General features: G+C 52.1%; 1 protein-coding gene across 2 annotated transcripts in view; it reads right to left on the minus strand.

The window, feature by feature from the left end:
* LOC110473035 (patatin like domain 1, omega-hydroxyceramide transacylase) overlaps window positions 1–10,552 on the minus strand; it is a 36,536-nt gene extending 25,984 nt beyond the window's left edge. Inside the window, exons 1-9 of one of the 2 annotated variants that reach the window (XM_021535263.2) lie at window positions 9,876–10,552; window positions 6,169–6,401; window positions 5,079–5,144; window positions 3,551–3,763; window positions 3,090–3,150; window positions 2,870–3,010; window positions 2,516–2,609; window positions 2,137–2,247; window positions 623–1,619 (exon numbers count right to left, since the gene is read on the minus strand). In XM_021535263.2, coding sequence (XP_021390938.1) covers window positions 1,616–1,619; window positions 2,137–2,247; window positions 2,516–2,609; window positions 2,870–3,010; window positions 3,090–3,150; window positions 3,551–3,763; window positions 5,079–5,144; window positions 6,169–6,401; window positions 9,876–10,077 — 1,125 coding nt within the window. In that variant the 5' untranslated portion in view covers window positions 10,078–10,552 and the 3' untranslated portion in view covers window positions 623–1,615. Of the gene's footprint in view, window positions 1–622; window positions 1,620–2,136; window positions 2,248–2,515; window positions 2,610–2,869; window positions 3,011–3,089; window positions 3,151–3,550; window positions 3,764–5,078; window positions 5,145–6,168; window positions 6,402–9,875 lie in introns of those variants that run through there. The other variant, XM_077789056.1, reaches the window with a different exon arrangement.
* Between the last annotated feature and the right edge of the window lie 13,208 nt (window positions 10,553–23,760).

Below are 23,760 nucleotides of genomic sequence, written 5' to 3' on the forward strand. Positions count from 1 at the left end.
AGAACGTTATAGGGGGACTGGAGCACCTCCCCTATGGAGACAGGCTGAGCGAGTTGGGGCTGTTCAGCCAGGAGAAGAGAAGGTTGTGTGGAGACCTCACAGCCTGTTCAGGGAGCTGAAGGGGCTACAGGGAAGCTGGAGAGGGACCCCTCATCAGGAAATACCAGCACAGGACAAGGGTCACTGGCTACCCATGCTAGAGGGCAGGGTTTGGTGGAATACTAGGAAGGAATTTTTCCCTCTGGGGATGGGGAGGTCCTGGCACAGGGTGCCCTGAGGAGCTGTGGCTGCCTATGGATCCCTGGAAGTGTCCAAGACCAGGCTGGATTGCACGTGGAGCAGCCTGGGATAGTGATGATGTCCCTGCCCATAGCAGGGGTTGCAACTGTGTGATCTTTAAGGTCCCTTTTAACCCAAACCATTTCATGAATCTATAAAATAAGCATCCATGTTTCTATATCAAACTCATTCCACAGAATGTATTCCCAGGTCACTGATTTCAAACAAAGATGGCAGAACACAGGTTATTGTTCTTTCACACAGCACTCCTAGTTAACTTTCAGTCTGGTTACATCAGGGCTGCCTTCAGCTACTCCCTGCATTCATCCTGCAGTCTCCACAACCCTTAGGATGAAATTTCCCTCTGTTCCCTTTTCCTTTGTGCAATTAAACAGGCTATTTGCTCTAATAAACAGCTGCTGCTGTTGGGATCCATTTGTTGCCTGTTGGGAACAAACAAACAGGGGAGACACAGATTGGGGCAAAGACAATCCACAGCCTCTGATATGTAGCACGGTTTTGGGAGAATTAACAGTGCTGCTAATTAATTCTGTGTGCTGCCCAGTGACACAGGGTGCGTTTGCCTGGGCCATTCTCTGTGTGACCATGAGTTACAGAAAATTGCAGGAGAAGAACTCGTATATTTGTGAAATGTCAGGAGATTCAGCCTGCGGGACTCCATAGTAGGGGGAAGTTAATCTTTAGGTTACTCCATCCTTCTCCACATCTGAAAGTTCCAGGGGATCCAAATGCATTCCCACTTCCACAGGCAGCAGAAGAAGGGCTATGGGCAGGTGTGAAGCTCAAGAATTGATACTTGGTAAAAAAACTTCAGGGAACTGTAGAAAAATTAGTTCCTGCCCAGTATGATGCTCCCTAAGTCTTCTCTCTCTCTCTGAGGTATGTCTCTTGAAGTTTTTGAGTGGGAAGAAAACACTTAAAACTTGGCATTTCCTGGCAACTGCCCACCCTGTAATCTGTATTAAAGCAGGGAAGGGATGCTGCTGGTGGGGAGGAGATGGAGTGGGCAGGAAAAGGACTGGGCTATGAGGTCTGCAGGTAAAGCTGCCCCGTGGCCCCTGCAGCCAGGGATGGGTCCCAGGAGCAGCACCAGAGCTTTGCCTCAGCCATCATGGAAAAGCAGGTGAGGCCTTAGCAGGGGCACTGCAATGGCAGCACTGCAGACAGAACCAGATAGGGTCTGAAGAAAAAAATACTCCCCAAATATTCCCTCGAGAACCAGCAGCCATGCTGGTGTGTGCTGGTGCTGCCCACCACATTCCAAGGCAGCGCTGGAGACCCCCAGGGCCCCGCTGGGACAATCCTTGTTACCTTGCTACCTGTGGGAACAAAGGGAGAGCTGAGGCAGGGTCGAGGTACTGACAGGGATGAGCAGTCCCAGGAATGCTTGCTTCCAAAGGACTTTCTCACAGCTGAGGAGTTTGCAGCTGCCTCAGGGTGAAGTCAATCCGAGACTCTTGGGCAGCTGCACAGGAGGGAACTTGGAAGCAGATTTTAGGGGGATATGCCTTAAATCCCTGAGAGCTTAGTGCCAGAACATCTTTCAAGGTGTTGGTGAGTGTGCCTGGTGTCCTGCCAGGACAGAGCCCAGCAGATAAATATCTGGAACACAAATGTATTGCACTAGGGAGGTGGCACTAAGATGGACTGTAGCTTGAGATATCAAAATAATATCACAGGGATAAAACAATAGCTACTTTTAATGTGGGCTGCTCCAGATTTGGAGTTTTTAGCCACACTCAGCATCAGTGACCCAGTGGGTGAGGTTCCCAAAGTCTCCCAGCTCTGCACCCTTCTCTCTTTATGCTGAGGGTCTGCAGCCCTCCAGCCCCTCACCTCCTCCTGTCCACGGCTGTCTTAGGCAAACCAGGCACCAAGGTTTGGAGGAGCTTGTGGAGTCGTACCAGGGACCTGACACCTTCCAGCAGCCCCCACACCTTCTTCACCCTGCAAAAGCAAAGTACACAGGCTGAGTTTAATGATGGCAGAAGGCAGCAAAAGGGGTGGATGTTCATGGTAAATGCACACTGTAATAACCTTTTCCATAACCAAGAGGTGCTGTGGCATTCCCACCAGCCATACCTGCTCTCCCTTGGATCTTGCCTTCAGGGAACACCGAATCCCTGCATGTGTCCCTTCAGCTGCCCCACCACTGCTAAAGGGACAGCCCTGGTTTGTGTATCATGCCTTAATGCCTCTGTTGGGATGTTCTTACCCCTTCCTGAATAAGGCTGGGAGCCTGTATGGCTGCAGCAGGACCTTTGCAAGTGGGTCCTGTAGTCCATTCACCTGCTCCTTCTTCCACAAGCCTGCACTCAAGGAATGACAGCAGAGAAGGAAATAAAGACCAGTAATTACAAATAATGAAATAAATTCAATAGCTCCTCTTGCCCAGCTCTGGTAGGTACTGAAGCCCAGGCAGAGTCCACCTGGAGCCACTCTTACAAAGTCTTTTTGCAATAGAAATATTTACTCTAATAAACAACTCAGTAATGTCTGAAATATAACACTGCTGCTCTTGAAGGCTGCAGCAGCCCTAAACCCAAGCTGATCACCCCAAATCCTCTACCTGGCAGGAAGTAAGGGGTCAGGCACTGAGGGACCCTTTTGTGCAGGCCGGGGTGTGTCCCATTGGATTTTCCAGAGTCATTTTTCCCACAGGTGCTGCCAAAGCGGAAATTGCCATCGAAGTAATTAAAGCCAAAGGCATCTGGGAGACACAGAGAGAAAGGGATGATGCTTGTCTGTGTCACACTGAGGTGTCCCTCAGGCACTGGGGCGTCACTTACTGTTCCTGTACAGGAAAAGGGCAGTGTCCTGGTATCCCTGAGAGAAAATGTCATTCAAGACCTGCAAGGAGAAACACTCGAGGTCATTAGAGAGCCCTGACCCCAGTACTACAGGATCTGTCTGTGGAGGGTTGGGATGGCCCATTTGGGAAGGCACTGGTTGGTTTCCAACCACCACAGCACCGGTCAGAGAAACACAGAATGGTTTGGGTCAGAAGGGACCTTAGAGATCACCTGTTTTTTTCTGGTCCTTTGCAGGTTGTGGACCCCATCCCAAGCTAGCACCCATCAGCAGTGTCCCTTCCCCAGAATGTACTGCAAAAATAGTGAGTGCTGCCCCCTCCCTTTGAAATCCCATTAATTAACAGTGGAGATTGAGCTGAACCTTAAATCTTGAGAAGGCAGGAGCAGCATTAATCTTTTCACCAAAACTAAGCTGGGAGAAGTCCTGGTGGGCTCACCATGGTGCTGGGTGGAAAGAGAGCGTAGCTGATCCTGCACAGGTTCTCTATGGAGATCTGGATGCTGCCATTGAAGATCTGGAAGCAGAAGAAGATGGCAGGGCAGTCGCGGGGGCAGATGTCCAGCTCGCCGGTGAACGGGGACACGGTGATCACAGGTTCCTCCAGGCTGGACACAGGCTGCAGGCCCGTGAAACCTCCATCCACGTAGCGCTGGGGGAGGAGCAGAGCAAGGGTTTGCTTTGGGGGTCTTGGCAGTGTCACTGAGTTGGGAGCCAGCAGCTGCACAGATGACATTCCTGTCATGAGTCCATCCCCACTTCCAACAGCGTCTTGTCCCACCTGTGCTCCTTACTCCTTCACCAGCTCCTTCCCCTGCCCTGGCCCTGGCACCCAACCAGCTCCTCAACCTGGTCTGTAATCCACAGCAGTTGTTAAATTGGAAATACAATTCTTTCATTCACAAAGCTTTGTACAACAATTTTTGGCAGTCAAGAGACAATTCAGACATCACCGAATGCACAGTGTTGTGTAACTTTCAAGTCCTGAGCTTGAGCAGTAAGAGCCCCCACGTTTAATAATTGCCTGCAGATTCATGGGGGATTACTCACTGGGCAGGGAAAATGTCAATTGCTCTATTCCAAAAGAAATCTGGATTTTCCACCCACCTCAATGGGATTGGAAGTCGCAGCTGATGAAATTAAATGTTGCTGAAATAACAGTGCAGAGAGGCCTCACAGAGCAATCACACACCTGGGGATGGGTTGGGTTGGAAGGGATCTTAAAGCTCATCGCATTCTACCCCCTGCCATGGGCAGAGAAACCTTCCACTATCCAAGGTTGGTTCAAGTCACATCCAACCTGGCCTTGAACATTTCCAGGGACCTTGGAGACCCTGAAGGGGCTCCAAGAGAGTTGAAGATGGAGTGATAGAGAGTTGAAGGGATAAAGTGACAGGACAAGGGGCAATGGCTTCCCACTGCCATTAGGGTTAGATGGAATACTGGGAAGGAATCCTTCCCTGTGAGGATGGTGAGGCCCTGCACAGATTGCCCAGAAAACACTGCCAGTGGAAAACACTGCCAAGCTCCTCCTTCCCCTCCCTCAGACAAGCAGAGCATGGAAATGCTCAGGGCTGGAGGAGGATCCTCCCACGAACTCTCCATGCCTCAGCTGTGCAAGTCAGCACCTGAGCCGAGGGATGAACCTGCCCAGGATAACTGGATTGTGTCTCCAGGTCCCCACCGTGGGCATCCTCTTATCTCACTCAGAGATCTGCAAGGTCATCCACACTCTGTCCATGGGCAAAGCAGGAGAGGACTCTCCACATGGCAATTCCACCCGGCCGTCATCTTAGGATGTGGTGAAGAATAAGCTGATGGGCTTTATCATCTTCCATCAGCTAAAGGAAAAGCCTGGAAACACCTATCCCTCCCTGGTCTGTACATTCCTCCTTTACAGAGGAATGTAAAGTTCAAACCAAGAACCCCCTGCTGGGAGCGTGTGTTTTAGTGGAAATATCACTCACCACTCCTCGGTAGGATGGAGGGATGAATCCACAGTAAATTGGAAGAAAGCAGCTGCAGAGGAGAGCCTGGGGAGGAGAGGGATTGCAGAAGTCAATGTTCCTGTCAAAGCTGCTGTCTTGGTGCCTGAAAATTCAGCCTTAACAAAGTCTGGAACCAGGCTGTTGGTGCCACCTGGACTTTGCTAGAGACTGTGGCAAGAAAGGCTTCAAGAAAGGGAAAACATCTGATTTCATTGAAGTGGAAACACTTCTCTGAAGGAGGGCACAACACTGAATTTTTTAATTTTATACCTGACAGAATAGTTGTAAATCTACATGTCCGTGTCCAACGCTGTCCTTTGATGGTGGCAAGCTGAAGCTTTGGGGCTAATTTCCATCTTTGCAGGATTTTGGACAAAATCAAGACAGCCTCACAAGGCAACCTCACCCTGCTGGGATTTGTCAGCAATTTGCAACCATTTCCCACCAATCTCATCAGCTGAGAATAAACACCCTGGTCTCCTGGGCTACCTAGAGGAGGCACCATGGGGTGAACTCCAATACCTCCATGGAGTTGCCATCCTCACTGTCTCCCTGAGACAAGGGACCCAGGACTTCACAGTCAGCTCTGTTAGGATTTTACCCTGGGATTCTCCCCCCAGCAGATAATTTACTGGTTAATGAGCTGCTTGTTGTTCAGCAACAGCTTTGTCCAGCTCTTTCCTCCCAGGAAAGTGCTGAGGCAACAAGGAAAAGCATTGCCAGATGCCTGAGGAAAGACCTGTAGGGACAGCTGAGAGGTCACATCAGCACTGACAGGGCTCTTTGAAAAAGTCACTATTAGAGCCCCAACATCAGCTTTATGAAGCTGGAAACAAACCTGCTGCTTTTTCTAGCATGATTTGTTCCATCTGATCCTGGAACTCAGACCTTCCTCCCTGCCACCAAGCTCGTGGAGCCCATTGGTGTAGGACCACAGCTCTGGCAGAGCCTCTTGCCTCTCTCCCCATCTCAAGCAGAAAAAGTGCAGCTGAAGCCACCAGCACTTGCAGTATGTCCATCCCAGGCAGCCAGTGAAGCCCTTCCTAAGGCACCAGAGGAAGGTCTCTACCTGAATGAGCTCCTCCTTGGAGCTGAACTCCGAGGCCATGACGTTCTGGCCGTCCACCACCCGCGTCAGCGAGATGTGCAGCCGCCCCGAGGCCAGCAGGTAGGAATCCTCCGGCAGCATCCGCTGCAGGACAGCCTTGAGATTGGCCAGCAAGCTGCACTTGGGAGAGAGGGGGCCCAGGATGGTTTTCCTGACTTCTGTTGCCAGCGCAAAGAAAAACTCCTTGAGGTCATCTGAAAGAGGTGAGGGAAAGATGGAGAGAAAGTCAATATGCCTGCTGCACTAACAGTTATATTTTAAATCCTATTTTTAACACTCCTCACAAATAAAGCTTCTTGCAGCCCCTCTGTGTTACCCCAGGATGATATTGCTGCTACAGTGGGGGATGTTGAGGCAGGGCAGAAAGGGGGGCATGACCCCCATAATGTCCTCAAAGGACATCATGTCTTTGTGTGACCCCACTGGTGAAATTCCCCACCTGCACCAGAGATGGGGCCTCAAGATGTTCCTGGTCGGGATTAGGGAAAGGCTCCAGAGAGCCCCAGGAAGGGGCACACTGAGTTGTCCATGACAATGAGACTTGCACAACACATTCCTGCCTTCCTCCTCCAGTTTTCCATGTGGGCAGCCCCAGGCTTTACAGGGAGCTGGGCTGGCTCCCGAGTGAGGATGAGGGTACAAGAGGCACCTCTTCTGCTCAGGGTTTTCCTGCAAGCTAGGTGTCCTGGCTCCACATTGCTGAGATTTCTGGCTCACCTGATCTCCCCCTGGACCTCAGACCTCTGAGGAGGTGTTAATAGCCATGACATATGTCTGCAGATCCCAGGAGCTGGGTTAAAGGAGCAGAGCCCTGGAGCCCTGGCCAAGGGTTCAGGAGACTCCAGGCTTTAAAGGTTTCACTGTGATGGGGAGGAAGAGGAGTGAAGCAAACCCTGCAGGCAGCCTGATCCCATATAGAGGGAATTTGGTGCCTTTGCTGACATGGAAAGCTCACCTGGGGAAATATCCCACCTGGGGTTAAATTCTTGCAGTGAAGCTTGTCCAGCACTGAAGCTGCAAAGAGTTGTCCTTGCACCTGGGACCCTGCACCAGCAAGAGGCCACGGGCCTGGCTCAGCACCAAGGCTTTGCAGGGGCACAGGTTTCTGTGCAGTCTCATGGGATTGTGTGGACGGACAGACGGATTAGGTTGCGTGTCCTGAAGGCAACTGGAGCAACACAGGCATTAAGAGGGGTTATGTGTGTCTGAGCAGATGCTGAGGCCACACGGGGCAACAATTAACACTGGGCAGGTTTGCACGGAGGGGATGCTGAAAGAGCCGGACCTCCAGGGGGGTGGTGTGAGAACCCCGGGCTTGGTCTGGGGTCTCGTGTGGTGGTAAAGTCTCTCCTCCAAGCCGTGCTTCCAAAGAAAAACTCCACAGCCCCTTGTTGTTCTGTCTCAAGGCAGTTTATTGTGAGTTATCTAAAAGATTTTCTTCTCAGGCTGCGGCTGCTTGGTCAGCGGCCTGGGCAGAGGCACACACACACCCTGACAACCTCCCTGTCTGCTCTCTTCTTCTTCTCTATCCCCACCCAGGGCTGCTGCTATCTTTTATATGATATATTATCTATTATATGTTTACAGTTTTTCCCCAATACCTACTACCTATATTACAAGGTGCTTTTCTATTCTAAACCAATCTGTGAGTGCCAACATCACCAAGAACATGGAGGTGAGGAAGAAGAAGGAGGAAGAACAGGATCAGCCCACTTTCCTCCATCTTAGAACTTCTGACCCCCATGTACAAAGTAAAAACCCTCCTGTACAAGTGTTAAAACCCCCCTGTACAATACTAAAAAAATTTCCCCTCTGTTTTGTAGCTACTTTTGCTATACCCTTTGTGACTGCTTGTTCCACCTTCAAAGTTGGTAACTCATTCCATGGCTCAAACTCAAAATCACAGCTGTTTTTCAGCTGCCTGCCAGGGTCTAGAATGCTTCTGACCAAGGCCTGGAACCTCTAAAAATGTCTGAGAGACACTTTGAGTTCCAACAGGGTGGGGCACGCCCAGGTCCCTGTCCGGCTGCTCTGGGTCCTGGGAATAGGGGAAAGCATGGGAAAACTGCCCACAAAGTGCCGAGTAAGATGTGAGAGCTGAGCCCAGCTTTGCAGAGCAAGTGAAGGACGAGCCTGGCAGCAATGTGACTGCTCCTGCCTGCACCAGCCTGGTGACAGGGATGTCCCCACGAGGTGACTGGTGGGGTCACAGAGGACAGCCTGGCTCTGGGAGCTCAGAGCTCCTCAGCCAGCCCAGGGCAGGGGACGGGCACCTGACTGCAGCCACCCCGTGGGACACCAAACACACCTTTCACCCTCTTTTTGACCCTATCATCCCCGGTGTGAATATGACAGAACTTGTGCCACATTCATTTTCCTTGTTGGAAACCCGACCAGAGTCATCACTATCCAAAGTGTCTTTTCTTCCTCTGGGGAAGATATTTTGGGCAAAAGATCATCTCAGCCCCCCTAAATGGATGGTGCCTTCCACCTCCAGGGAAGCAGATGCCCAGTTCAGGACTGGTGCCCCCAGCAAGAGCAGTTGTTGAATGTATTTTTACTGCTGGACAGACCCAGCATCCATTAGAGCAGCAGGAGGAATCAGAAATTTTGGGGCCCTTGCTTATTTATGGAGGCATTCATCCCCATGTGGGCAGAAATGTTCCTTTCTGCCTTGTCTAAACGTATTTGCTAATGTTTTGAATTATTTTTAACTGCAGAAGAACAGATCCAGCACCCACCAGAAGTTTCAGGAACCGTTGTGTTCCCTCCAGCTTCCTCCATCATTATTTGGTCCCCAAAACCTTCTGCTCCTCCTATGAGTCCCTATTACTTGAATCAAAACTTGGATCAGGCTTTAGAGCCTTGAGTACACTTGTTTACACATGGGCACTAATTGGAAATATGGGAGGATGTGATGATTAAAAGTGGATTAACTACTCTGAATTAATTCTCCACATGGAGGATCTTGTTGCTAGAGGGACTTGTTTCCACATGGTTGAAAGAGGGTCAGAGGAAAACCCCTTTAGAAATAAGAGAAATCCCGGCCCCAGGTTGGAGCAGACTGCTGTTCCTCCAGGATTATCCTGCTGGAGCAGGGGAAGGTGCACCCGGAGTTGGGAATCACACAACTCCTCCCCTTGTTCTGGGAAGGCTGAGTGGGATAGGCCAAAGTGGCATCAAACAAGGCTGTCAGCTCTATAGATAGCTGTGTGACAACCACTTGTGTCCCTTCATAGCTTCACGTCCCGAGAAACGTGATCCATGGGGAAAAGAGGGCTTTATGTGGGTAAATCCAGCCCCTGAGGCTGCACAGACGGACACCTCAGCACCCCTCAGACCTGAGAGCAGAAGGGAAGGAGATCTGCTCCTCCAGCAGAAGCAGGAAAAGGAGACAGTAGAATATGGAATATGGAATGACTGGTATACATGCAGATTTCCCCCTAATTTCCACCCACTGAGCCAGCGATCACTCGGGCTGTCAGAACTGGCCTTTTCAGCTTCCACCTCCCAAAACTACGCTGCACTGGCTGCCAAGGGTGGCAACACCTTGGGTTTCTGTAAAGCCTGGTGAGCGAGGAGAGTTCCACCAGCCCCACCGCCCCCCAGCACCCCGGGGCATCACCCCTGGGTTTATGGAGCACAGAGCTCCCGGAGGGTTTTCTTACCGAGGCCGACGCCGCACACGACGGCGGCGGCGATGAGCGACCCGGCCGAGGAGCCGTAGACCTTGCAGGCAGACTTGAGGAGCTCAGGAGCCAACTCCAGCAGGGACTGCACCACCCCGACCTGGTACAGGGCCAGGAAGCCACTGCCCGAAAAGGAGAGCGAGAAAGGGGTGCTGGAAGCCTGGAGATCCTCCACAGCCATCTCGAGATCACAGCAGTGGATCTGAATCAAGGTCTTGGGGTTGTCCTTTTTCACCAGGTGAAGCTCAGCCTCTCTTCTACTCTGCTGCCTCCAGGCTCATCTCTAGCTGCAGAGGAGTCCAGAAGACGGATTTTCTGCCGCCTTTTATGACAGCTCCCCGAGGCGTTGAGATTCGCAAGCTATTTTAATTGCTGCCTGTGCTAAAAATGGAAATTTTCCCCTGATCAAAACAGCTCTTATAATCCTCAACCACAGCCAACTCGGATGCTCAGGGCTCAATCAGGGCTCTCCTCTCATGCCAACAGGTCTGCAGTGCCCCAGGAGCCCTCCCAGAGAGGGTCCTGGTGTTATTGTGCCTGTCGCACTTGGAAACGTCCGTGCAAAAATTCCTCTTTGCTTCATGCTTTCTTCATCAAAGGGTGTTTTCCTAAATTGGATTCTCCATCAATCCCAGCTTAGGCACAGCTCAGTACTGAGTGAGTAAAGGCTTGTATAAGACATTTAAAGCCAGAGAGCGTTACACAAGGGGTGGATGCAGGGCGTTACATTGGGATAGGTTTGGAAATATTCTTTAGATTTGCTGCCTGTTGGAAGGGTCTTGCCCTTGCCTGACCCTTGGATATTGTTTGCATCAGACAAAAACCAAAGAATGGTTTTCTCTCCCCTCTCAACAAAGCCCTACAGCAGCACCAGATGACCCAAACCTGTGGTTATTGAACTGGAATCAAACTGCCTTTGAACTGGAATCAAACTGTCTTCATTGTCTGGGGGATAATTATAAAACCAGGGAGAAATGCCACAGATTTCTTGTCTTTTCAGCCTTAATAATCCAATGCTGCTGCCAACATACAGAACAAAAATTGCCATTTAAACAGATGTATTTATTAAGTACTGGTAAATATTGTGTCATTTCTGTTGTCCAAATCCACAGAGCTGCACACTGAGAGGAAACATTCCATGGGTTAGGATTAGGGCTGTGTACACAACACAACGTGGGCATGTGGGTAAGGAACAAGGCTCTCCTTCCCTGTGTCTGTACACAGTACAGGGAACCATGGCATGGTCCCAGCATCCTGATACCACCTTTGTAGTGCTGTTTCACCCCAAATTTTCATACATTTTTCCCTGTATTCTCCAGCCATGACTGGGTCCTCAAGGCAGGAATTGGAGCAGAGTCCCCCACATTGACATGCAAAATGTGCCTGGGTTGAAATGTCACCAGAAGCAGCAGGTGGACATTGCCTGGAACCCCCCAGGTAAATGTCACAGCACAGCCAGGACTGGTCTCTGGGGCTCCCTGGATGTCAGGACACACAGAAGGAGGTTGCCAGCTCCAAGATATATCTAATAAAGAATGGGATTACCCTGGAGCTGAACAACTGCCTGATTTAGGGCTTCTAGATCCACAGCCTTACTGGAGCCCCTAATTTCTTTTCTTTCCAGTGTCTGACATTTCTTATGATCTCCTTGCTGGGTGAGTCTCCCACACGCCCCAGCCTCTCCACCAGCCTCCTGGAAATATTAAAGCTCTGATCTGCATCATTCAGGCCACTGGCTCCTCCAGCCCTTAGGAAAGCAAATCCCTTCATTTAAAGGATTTTCTTCCAGCACTGGCAAGTTCATGAAGGATGAAACTATCACCTGCTGCTGTGACTGGTCCAGACACTCCAGGACACTGGAAGTGCAGAGGGTTTGTATGCTGATGAGTTGTTTCCACATTCTCTGTGCATTAACTGTTCCTATTGTTTGCCTCAGGCCCCCAGGGACTCCAACTATCTCTTCATAAAGAGGTGTAGGATGCTCCTGCTTCACTCAGCCCTTGCACCTCCTCAGCCGTGCCCAGCCCTGACTCCCAAGGTTTGGGAAAGGTATAAATGATCCCATGGAAGCTGTGGGAACACACTCCTCTGTCCACACACAGCTCTGTCCTGCACTCGGTCACGGAGGCTTCTCCTGGAGGGCCAAGGTGCCAAATCTCCCCTGCACCCTCCCCACTGCCAACACCACAGCCCGGGACAGCATCCAGGAGGCATCATCCTGCCTGGCTCAGTTCCACGCTCCCGTGAGATGAAACCTTGTCATCATCCTCTTAGCGACAGCAAATTTTGCATTAATTGGCTCATTAAGTGCCGAGCTGATTTTCTAAGCTGCCCTACCCCCCAGCACTCCAAAGCAGGATTAGAGGGCACTGAGGGCTTTGGAGATGCAGGGTCCCCACAGCAGCTGGGAGGGTCTGGGGTGAAAGCCCCCGGCTCACAGGAGCCCTGGGGGGGCTGGGGGCCGTGCAGGGCTGTGTCCTGCCCGGGCAGGATCATCTGCTGCCCAGATGGCCGGTGCCCATGACCCGGGGATTTTCGTGCGAGGCGATTGTCTCCGCTGAGGGAAGCCACAACGGGGTGTTCGGGGGAGGATGAAGGTAATGCCGAGAGCTGGAAACGGCTCAAACCCCCAGGACTAATAACCTGCCCTTCTTTAAAACCTTCTTAATATCTTCAGTGGTCACAGGCAGCCAGGTCCCAATTTTATAATCAGAAGATTAATCCAGGGAGCTGGAGTTGCTCACGGGAAGGGACCTGGACTCCAAAAGCCACCAGCCCTGGGGTATAGCACTAAGGCAGCTGTGGCTGCTCCCCACCTCATCCCACCATGCCCAGCTGGAGCAGCAGCCCTGCACACTGGGTTGGGATTTTTGAGAGCAGGAACCTCCTGTGCAAGGGGCTGGGCAGGTTTGGTGCCTTGTTCCCCCAGCACAGCTGCCCTGATGAGTGGGAAAAGGTCCAGTGAGCAGAGGAGAGTGTTTGGTTCAGCTGTGGTATTGGGAATAGCACAGGAGAAGGGAATGGGAGTTTTCCTCTCTGATGTTGCACCTGGCAGGTGCATCTCACATGCTGATGGAGGATGATATCTTCCGGGACAAGAGGATATTTGACTTTCCACTGGGAAGTCCATGAAGAGACAGAGCCCTTTTCTGCTCCATGCAAATCCCAGCCCATCCCTGGCCCCACATGAGCTCAGATGCAAAACAGATTGGGGCATCCTGTGACCCTCTGACCACATCCCCAGCACCAGCTCCCCAGCCCTGGTCCCAGCACAGCCCCAGGGTCTGGCAGGGCACGTGAATGTTTGGATTGTTGCAAACAAACGAGGGCAGTTCCAGTCTGTCCACAGTAAAATCTCTTGGGTGGTTCCCAGCCAGAAGGAATCACAGTGCTGATGCTGTTGGCAGGACCCAGGAGTGGGATTTAATGTTTTCCACACTCTAATTACCCCAGGCTGCATTAGATGGAGCCCTGCAAGGTGTCCCCCCTCCCTCGGCAGCTGGTGACTCAATCCTGTGTCTGTCAAACACAGCCCTGAAGGCTCTGGGAAAGTGGATCTGGGTGGGGAAGAGTTGCTTCTGTCCTGTGAGGGCTCTGCCTCCCCATTTTCATTTACTTTGGGGTTTACAAGGACCAAGAAGGTCAGATCCTCAAGAAGAGGAGGTGCTGGGCAGACCTGGACTGGCACCAGTGGCCCATGGGGGATTGCCACCCAAAATGTGGCAGTGACACACACCCACACGTTTGTTTGCCACCACCATCACCCTCAACTCACTAGAGCATCCCTCCTGCACAATGCAAACTCCAAAACTTCATCTCCTTCACCCCAGGCCAGGTCCAGCCTTGCAGAGGAGATTCTGCTGCTGGTGCCACCACACTGAGCCCTGGCAACCCCCCCGACGCAGCCCAGAGCTGCCTTAATCCATGGCCCTGCTTAGGGGTCTGGGCAAAGATTAGCTGGAAACATTCCCAGTGATTAGGGCTTAAATCGCTTTGGCATTTCACATCTTCTTAGAGCTCATAGGTGAGACCCTGGCAGCTGTAAATCCCCTCAGTCCTTGAGGAAGTTACAGCTCCTGCACCGCTTGGGAATGAGCTTTACCCAGTTCTTGGTGTCAGAACAAGCTGCTCTGGGTAGTAAATCTCCTTCTGCTGGAAAGGGGAGGCCTGTAAATTGTAAAAATGGCAGGACAACACTGTGTATCTGCTCTCAGAGTCCCTTGTGCCACTTGGAATTTGGCTGGAAAGGAGCAGCCCACAGCAGCTGGAGCAAAGCAAACATTGTTCCATCTATAACACAAGTCCCAGCAGACAAGCCTGGCTGGCATTTAGGCACCAATTTATTTGAGTTTGAGATTTTTTTCCAAACTGGATTCTTGGCTGGTAGCAGAAACAACAAAAATTATGTTGTACATTCACAAATACATTTAGAAAACCAGGTAAATAAATACATGTGCACAAACAGCAACAACCCCTGAGGTTCAACACAAGCACTTGGCAGGAGCTAAAATACAAATACAGGGTGAAATCTGGGCTCTGTTTGATTTACTGACTTTTTGCCCCCAGCCAGGTGGGGTTCAAGTATTTCACACTGCTGGTTCTCCTGAAAAGATTTCAAATCCACAGCTCAGAAATTCACCCCACATCCAGGTCACCAACAGGGATTGCCCTCCCACCACTAAATGTTCATCCTTGGGTTCCCGGGCACCACGGGCCCCTTGCAGCTGCCGTGTCAGTCCGGGCTGTCACAGTGGTCTGTCCTGAGCTTTTCTCTCTCCTGCCATGACAGAAGGAAACATTCTTAAAATCATGGAATACTTTGGATTGGAAGGGACTGTCACAGCATATGTCACACTTGAGACAGCCACAATACACAGAGTAACACCATACAATATCAGAAAGCTTCAAGCATCTGCACTTCTTGTTCTTCAGCCCAGCCCTTTCTACCCCTCGTGGTTCATGCAGTGCTGGACCCATTGGGATGAGGCTCTGGGCACAGCCCCATCCCAGCTACCACAAACCGTGTGCCTACCAGGGACCTTTAAAGCTCATCCAGTTCCACCCCTGCCACGGGCAGGGACACCTTCCATTACCCCAGGTTTCCACTGCAGGGAATGCTGGGCTCCAGGACAGCTTTGATGGATGGAGATGAGGGATCTCTGAAGCTGCTCTTGGGATATCAGGTTTATTAGGGATGGAGAAAGGTCCTGCTTGGAGCTGCCAGACACAGCACGGGGCAAGGCCTGAGGGGATGAGGGAGGGAAGAGACAGGGGGTGGAGAGGATGCTCTAGGAAAGGGTGGAAGTTCTAAGAGAGGGGAAGTTCCAAGAGGCCGTGTGGCCCCTCAGAGACCCCTTATCAGGGGGCTTCAAGGTGGGCTGGAACAAGACTTGGGCCAATGGGGTCACAGACACTTGATGCTTCAGGGGAGGGTTACGGTGTGGGATGAACAGTACATTTTGGGGGTTGAGATGGAACAGTCCATTTGACTTTTGGACCTATCTGTAGGTAAGGGTATTGTCCAACCAGTAGGGGGGATTGTTTTCATCCTGGCTGTACTATTGTGAATCTTTTGCCAGGCAATTCTATTTATCCATCCTTCCCAACACTCCACCCCATCCAACCTGTCCTGGAACACTTCCACAGATGAGCAGCCTCCACTTCCTGGGGCACTTGCCCAAACTTGCTGCTGGGAGCTCAGCCCCAGGCTCACCCTGCTCCTCACCTGGAGAATTTTGCCGTAGGGTGCAAAGGAATCGTCCAGGTAGCGGGTGCCGAAGCCCATGATCCTGTTCACTGCCTGGCTGCAGATCCCCGCCACCGTGGCGGTGAGATGGACCGTGTAGGCAAACTGGATCTCCTGGGGGTTGACGTTGGGCCTGCTGGCTGTCAGCTCCCTCTGGACGTAGGCATCAGCCAGGTTCTTGAAGGAGCTGTAGGACATGTCCCTGAAGAACTGCTGCAGCCGTGCGTCCTCCCTCACCTGGGTGGGAGACAAGTGAGTGCACATCGTGAGGGAAGGGCTCCACGTGCCACCCTCGTGCTGACACCTTCACACCAGGACTGCAGCTGAGAACAGACAGCCAGGCACCATCACGCCCAGGCAAGGAATTAAAATTTGCCACTTCCTGATTTCCCTCAGTGTTTTCCTGTCCCGGGGAAATCCATAGTGTTGCTGTATTTATTTTACAGCAGTGCAGAGCCTGGCCCAGATTCCCTCAGCCCCATCCAGCTGTCCACAGCTCTCTCACCTGCCTGTCCAGCTCATCTCCTGCACTCCGGAGCAGGGCAACGATTCTCCTGATGGCTTCATCTGTAGAGAGACACCAGGTTACGTCCAGCCCTTTCACCAAGCCTCACTCATCCACATGCTCTGTTTAATCCCCAGGAAAAATTCCTTGAGCAATGTTTATCCACCTCCATCCTTCCAAAACCTATTTCAGCCTATTGCCACGTGCCTTGTTACCTCTGTTACCCTCAGCCAGCATAAATACTCTCTTACCCCTGAATTTTGTCTTTTATGTGGTCTAGTGGAAGGTGTCTCTGCCCGTGGCGGGGGGGCTGACATGAAGGGTTCTTTAAAGTCCTTTCCAACCCAAAACCCATTCTGGGATTCTGTGAATCTCCCTGTCCCCCAATCAAACCCTGAGGCTGAAAATCTCCCGCAAAGTCTTCATCCAGCTCTCGGGGGACAGGGATGTCCCAGGAGCAGGGCTGAAGCGGGGCTGGATCCCAAGTTTTCCCCACGTTTGTTCCCAAGGCCAACACTCACCGACCCCGTCGGTGCCGGGGGGCTGCGGGGGCTCCCCGCATCGTCCTGCTGTGCCCCCCCGGCTCTCGCTGCCCTGCACGATGAGCCCGATCTGCTCGGACACCTGGCTGTAGTATCCATCGGGCGGCTCCGCCTCTGCCGGGACACAAACCCAGAGCCAGCAGTGAGGATGGCCTCGGCTGCGCTGCCTGGACAGCGATGCTCGGCCCGGGTCAGCGCATTCCGAAAGCCAAGGAAGCAGCGGAGCGGCTGGGACCTGCCCCGAACCCGCCAGAGCTCCTCAGAAATGCCCTGGGCAGGGTTTTGGCACGGGAAGGGCTGGGCTGGGGATGGTGTCCTGCGGGCTCTGCCTGCGCCCAGCCCCAAGGCAGATCTCAAGCAGCTTAACGTTGGCCCTAGAGTGGCTTGGGATCTCATCCCAGGGCTCAAATACAGGTTTGAACTAAGCCACTGTGAGCCTTGGTTGCCAGAGGAGGAAAGCTCACGCTTGGGTGACAACTGCCCAAGCTGACTTGGAGTGACTGTGCCCAAAGCAGGGGCACAACGATCCTTCCTGGGGCAGCAGGTTGGGGTTGGAGTCCCCAAAACCTATCCCAGACCCCAGAAAACCCTGGGAGGGGGTTAGAAACCAGCACTAAACGCCACGGCTTTCCCCAGAGAAGCCCAGCAGGGTTCTGCTGGCAGCAGGGGTGGGTCAGGGTTGGGGTGGGGTCCCACCTGGCTGGCCCGGGGCCAGGACGTGCCGCAGGGGAAGGCAGCTGGGCCGCTTGCTCCTCGCCCCGGATCCCGGCTCTCCCCGCTCCTCCTCACCGTGCTTCTTCAGGGAGAAAACCTTCTTGAGGCTGGGTTTCTTCTTCAGGACTCTGCCCAAAGCTGGGGACGTGCTGGAGTCTACTCTGTGTTTTTTGGCTCCTTCTGGTTTGGAGCCCTGAAGAGCTTTGACATCTTTCTCCTTTGCTTTTTGCCCTGTGTTTTCTTTCTGGTCCTCAGGGCTCTTCTTCAAGAAGAGATTTAAGAAACCTTTCAGCCAGGCTGGTTTTGAACCCGAGTGTTGCGTTTTGCCCAGGGAAGAGTTTTTTGTGCTTTTCCTCTTGGCCTTCAGCCCCTCTTTAGGCACCTTGCTGTCATCACCCGAAGTCTCCTCCAGGTCTGGTGCTTTGAGTCTCTCCTCCTGGTCCTTCCTGGGGCTGGGTTTGGCACATGAGTATGTGCAGAAATCACTTTCTGACCGATGTAGCCCATCAATTTTCCTCCCTCGCCCTCTGTCTTTCTCCTGAAGGGATTTTTTGGCCGCCAGTGAGTTTTCACGGCAGCTCAGTGAACGCTTGACATAAATCTCCAACACTTTCTTGGCCTCTCGCCTGTCCAGAGAGAGGATCTTGCCCAGTGGCTGCCTCCCCACATCCCACTGAGGCATCTCCTCAGCCAGAGCCTGAGTGTTGCTGTGGAGAAAAAAACAACATTTTCAGTCTGGTTTTTGCCTTCCCCGGGCCACTGCACATTTGGGTTGGGCCGGATGGAAACCTCCCTCGTGCTGGCACGCAGGGGTGCTGTGGGTGTCTGGGGTTGTTAATGCTCCTGGTTAATGATCAGTCAGTTTTATGGTTGTTATCTGAGTGCTCCTGATGCAGTCGGCCCACGTGGGGTTTTATAAGCACAGACTCGTTGGTAAAGGAACCGAAACTGTGGAGAGGAGGGAGATGGGCTGGGAGAGGAGGAGCCTGGTCATCACCCCGGGGGTTTTATCCAGCAAGGACATCACCCAGACACCATCCCATTATCTCACAGCAACATTCTCCCACACTAACATGAAAAACCACACCCCAGGAGCACCCAGTGAGACACAGAATTTCGAGTATTTCCCCTTAAAGTATTGGCTGCTAAAAATCATTGCAGCCCCTGGAGAGGCCAAGGGATGTGGGCTCCTGCAAATGGCCTTGGTCACCTTGTGATGGCACAGCCCTTGTGAGCTCCCACCAGAGCAGGGCTGGGAACAGAGCTCAGAGCACCAACCCCTGCCTTTCCCACCACAATTTTCTCTACATTTACAAGCAAAATTCAACCAAAGACACTGCTATTGGAAAACCAGAGAGCCGTGATGGTGCCTTGTGCTGGTTTTACCTCCATAACCAATTTTACCTTCAAAGAACACGACCCAAACCACATTTCTCCACCCCTGAACAGCACACGGGGAGCCAGCACTGAAATCTGGTACACTTGGCTGTACAAGGCACCCTGGAGTTGGGAATCAGCCTCTGCTCAGCCCCAGAGATTGTCATCACAACACACAGCACACCCACCCACCCCACCTCAGCATGCTTTTGGGGTCAGAAAGGCAAGTTCCTTTCATCCAAGCCACCACCAAAGCCCACCAAACACTCAATAAAAAATCATCCCACTAAATTTAATCACGGCAAAGAAGACACAACCCCCATCCTACTTTGATTGATTCCAGTACATTGACCGCAACATTGGTTATTTGCTGGTTTGGTTTTTACCTTTCCATCATTATTTCTGCTCCTTTGGAAACAGCTCAAGATGAATTCCTGGGCCACGGGCACTGAGGGATCCCAGGCTCTCCTGGGAGGTGCCTTTTTATACCCAAGCTGGTGGCTGAGTTAAGTCCTATTTTTAGCAGCCATTCAGGTAGGAGAGCAGCCAAAACTTCCGCCTGGGATCCTCGCTATCACCACCCTCGTGGTGGAGATCAATGGGCGTGAGTTTCACTGGAAGGGAAAGCAATTTCCTGATGACAAGTAGCAGCAAAACAACATAAAATCACCTGTCACCTGGTGTAAGCACTGCCCTTTGAGACCAGCTATCTCAGGCAGCTGTTTGCCTTTGGGTTTGGTTTGGTTTCTTGTTTTTTACTGGGTGTGATGCTTGAAATGGGCTCTTCTGAGTTGTGTTTGTGAGGGGAATTAAAACTTTCTCGGGTGAGCAGGGTTTCAGTGCAGGACGCAGAGTGTGAGATGTGGCTCACAGATGTGAGCCCTGCTGACATCCCTGGAGGTCCCTGCTGGCTCCTGGGGGGCCACAGACATTTTGGGACGTGGCACTGCCAGGTTCTTGCACAACCCTGGGCACAGCTGGGCTGGAACATCCCTGAAACCCACCCTGGGTTCAGCCAGCCCGTGCTTCCACCCGAAAACACGAGCCAGCTCTTGTCCCAAATCCTTCCCGCTCCCGTGGCTCCCACTCAGCCTCACCCAAGGATGGAAAATCTCCCACCGGGCAGATCTGCCCAACCCAGCAGCTACAAACTGCACCCGGGCCGAGCAGATCTGACCCCAAAGCTCCGTCTGGCACCCCAGTGTCCCCTCCCGTGGCTGTGGCATCCGGCAGGTGCCTCCCACTATTCCCCATCGCTGCTTTGCCATCTGATGGCAAAATTCCGCACTGCAGCTCGCAGGGATGGGCCGGGCACGCAGGCTTTGGAAAACCCCCTTCTGGAAAACCCCTCGGGAAGATTTCCACCAGAGCAGCGCTGTTTTCAGCTGGAATGATCTTCAGCCAAGGTGTCTCCTGGATAATTTTTTATTTTTTTTCCTGATACAGAGTACAGCTTGCAATCAAGACTGTTTTATTTCTCTTTCTATAAACTCTCTATGCCATAATTTCCTGTGTCTGAGAGGGATCCAGACCATGTCCCTTCATTTTTCCTGAGCCCACACGGCTGAATCAGCGTCTGGTATTGATTAGGAATTACCTGGCTCAGTTTTTCAGTACCCCCATCGACTGATAAATGGGTGAGGAGGAGCTTCCAGGCCACTTCCCACCTCATGTCCACATCCTTCCACAAGCAAGTCGATTCCAGGGGATGAGGAGGAGTTTCACAATCTATTTTGTTCAATAAAACAAAAAGCCACATCCACCTGGGGCCCATTTGGAGATCTTTCTACTGGAGATTCCCCAAGGCTGAGACCAAACACCATCCCTGCTCATGATTCCACTGGGAATCAGAATTGATGTCTGACCTCTTCCAGACACAGCCAGAAGATGGGAGAGCCAAATCCCAGGAGAAATCTTCACCTGAAATGTGTTTCAGGACTGAGACCTTTATCCAAGCTCAGATCACTCCTGGGATTTGGGACATATTCAAACCTAAAGAGAGAGAGGCACAAGAAAAAGATACGGGAGACTGAGATAAACCAAAATCCCGTTACCAGAGTGGGGGCAAGAGATCTGGACCCAAACTTTTCATCCAATTTTCTTATCAGTGCTGGGAGAGAACAAGGGAGCTGGCAGGAAATGCAGTTGTGAGGGGTGAGCACCCAGTGCTGGGGTTGGCACCTTCAGGCCAGTTACACCAGGGGGAAAAGCAGAACTAAACCCATGGGAGCACAGCAGGGGAGAAGCGGCTTCTGCACCAGAAATTGCTTCAGAAGACAGAAAAAAAAACAAGGGAGAGGCTTTCCCCACGTGGAGCTGCAAGGTGCAGAGGGCAACAACAGGTTCAGAAGGCAGGTGTCAAAGCACCTGAATTCCTTGGGAAGACACAGGCTGAGATTGGACATCAGGAAAGCTCTCCTCTGCCTGAGGCTGGGACAAGCTCAGATGGGTGTCTAGAGGGGTTGGGAATCACCTCCTCTGGAGGCCTTCTAGGCTTGGCCACACAAAGCCACAGCCAACCCAACCTGGTGGAGGAGGCCACTGTGTTTTATGTTGACCACAAAGGTCCCTTTGAGCCATCAACCACGGGCACAAAACAGCACAGCCACGAGCCATCAACCTGGGCACAAAACCACAGCAGCTGCAGATCTGATCCATGGTGGGGGTGTGGAGGGAGGAACCTGAGCCATGGTGGAGGTGTGGAGGGAAGGACCTGAGCCATGGTGGGGATGTGGAGGGAAGAACCTGAGCCATGGTAGGGATGTGGAGGGAAGAACCTGAGCCATGGTGGGAGTGTGGAGGGAGGAACCTGAGCCATGGTGGGGATGTGGAGGGAAGAACCTGAGCCATGGTGGGGATGTGGAGGGAAGAACCTGAGCCATGGTAGGGATGTGGAGGGCAGCCACTGCTCCCTGCCCCAGCCAGCACATGGCCTCAGTGGAAACCTCTCAGCCCAGTTCTGCAGTTCCTCTGATCCAAGAGGGTGGTGGGCACCAGCCCCCAAAGCAAATCCTCTTTTCCTCCAGCCCTGGGTGTGGTTTTAGCTGCTTCCCCCCACAGATGAGCAATGTGCAATTCCCTGCACCAAACACCAGCAGATGTGGGGCTGCTGAAGGGTGGCTGATCTTCTCCAGGGAATGAAACACCTGAAAACCTCTGGGAAAGCTCACATGAGGCACCTGTCTGTGTTTCACAGCTTCTGAACTCCAGCCGTGCCAAAAGTCACCAACAACCGTGTGTTGTCCCTCCCCACACCCCCACAGCAAACTCTGGCACAAACAGTGGTTGTTTTGTTGTTTACTGACAGGGATGGGTTCCTGTTCCAGGAAAGGTGCAGGATTACAGCCCTCCTGCCTCTGTTTGTCACAGGCAAAGCCAGGTATTTCTTTCTCCAGGAGGTACACGAAAGCTTCCTAGGAGTGTGGACAAAGCTCATCATTCCAACCCATCCTTGCAAAGGTGCCCTTGGATTGTCACTCCCCAAGACCCCTCTAGAGCTGCTCAGGGAGGCACAAGGGGGGTTGAGGGCTTTTGGCAGCTTCCCAGCCAGGAAAGGAAAGCCCCAGCCAAGCCCAGAGTGATCTTTAGTCATCACGGGAAAAGCAGGTGAAGAGAGGTCACCTCGCACGCTCCCTGCGAGCACAGCACGAGCCAGGGCCACCCACTGTCACCTGCTCCAGCAAAACAAACACAGCTGGGAGAAGCAGTGGGATCCTCAGGAGCCATCAGGGCTGCTTCTGTTGCAAGAAAGTGGAGTGGAAAGAGGAGATCAGGAAGAATGCACCCACTGGTGCATATCCCAGGAGTGGCACAGGGCCTGGATGTTACAGCTCCCAAGGAAGGAGATCTGCTGTCCCACCAAAGCTGAAGCATTTCACCCCGAGAAAGATTTGGTTTGGCTCTTCCCTGGGATAAAAAGCATCCTTTGTGGAGGGAAGGATGAGGTTTGTGTGCTTCACTGCACCTTGCTGCTGTGGAGCATTTCCAGGCTGTGGCTGGGTGGCTGCTGGGTAACCTTTAGCCCCTTCTCTTAGCAGGGACTGTGGCCTCCCTTCCTCATTTACTCCACTCAAACTCCTCATTCCCTTCTCCTCCACCACCCAAATTTTCAAGCACCTCTGTTCTGCCGATGAGCTGGTGATTTTTGCTGGAGGTGAATCTCCTCAGCCAGTTTTCCAGAGATGTTGCACTGCTGAAGCTTTGCCATCCAGCCACCACCCATCCCACCACTGTCTCTCACTGGCTACTGCCCACTTTGCATCTCCAGGCTGCAGATGTGAAGCAGTTTTGCAGGACCAAGACTAGTTTCAGCCAAAGGGGCTGTAGTTTCAGGTCGACAGTTACCAGTTTTGGTGGAAACCTCATGGTGCAACCATGCTGTGCTCACCCATCAGCTGCTGAGCAGCTCAGACTGGTGCCAAAAAATGTTGGGGATGAGATCTGGGTGCCCAGAGGAGCTGATTTTAAATGAGGAAAGCTTGGATTTCCCAGTTTCAGACCTTCAAACAGCAAGAAGTGAGATTTTCAATCTTACAGTCACAGCATTTTATTTCCTCTGTGGAAAGTAAAGTGAAAATAGTAGTGGGTGTTTTCTGTTTTCACACACACACACACACACACACACAGACAGACACTCTGTTCACTTCAGGTATTCCTGCTTCAAACTCAAAACAAATAATCACATATCTGACCATGGGTGGGGTCATATTTGTTACCGGCTTTGTTTCTTTTCACATTATTTAATCACAAAATTAATTACAGAAGTCATTATCTTTTATAAGGAAAGGAGTTAAACCGTGGAGTTTCAGCCAGGCCTGATGCAGGCAGGTATTTCAGCACACTCCTAAGCTAAATCCCAGGAACAGCCTCAGAGGAGCCAGAGATTCCAGCAGGCACCACGTCTGCACTGTGCCCTCGCTCCCAGCTGGGGAAGCTCTCACTGCCCAGCAGAGCTGCAGGTGCTCAGCCCAGAGCTCCTGC

Source organism: Lonchura striata, chromosome 30, assembly GCF_046129695.1.
Source record: "Lonchura striata isolate bLonStr1 chromosome 30, bLonStr1.mat, whole genome shotgun sequence".
NCBI classification, from domain to species: domain Eukaryota; kingdom Metazoa; phylum Chordata; class Aves; order Passeriformes; family Estrildidae; genus Lonchura; species Lonchura striata.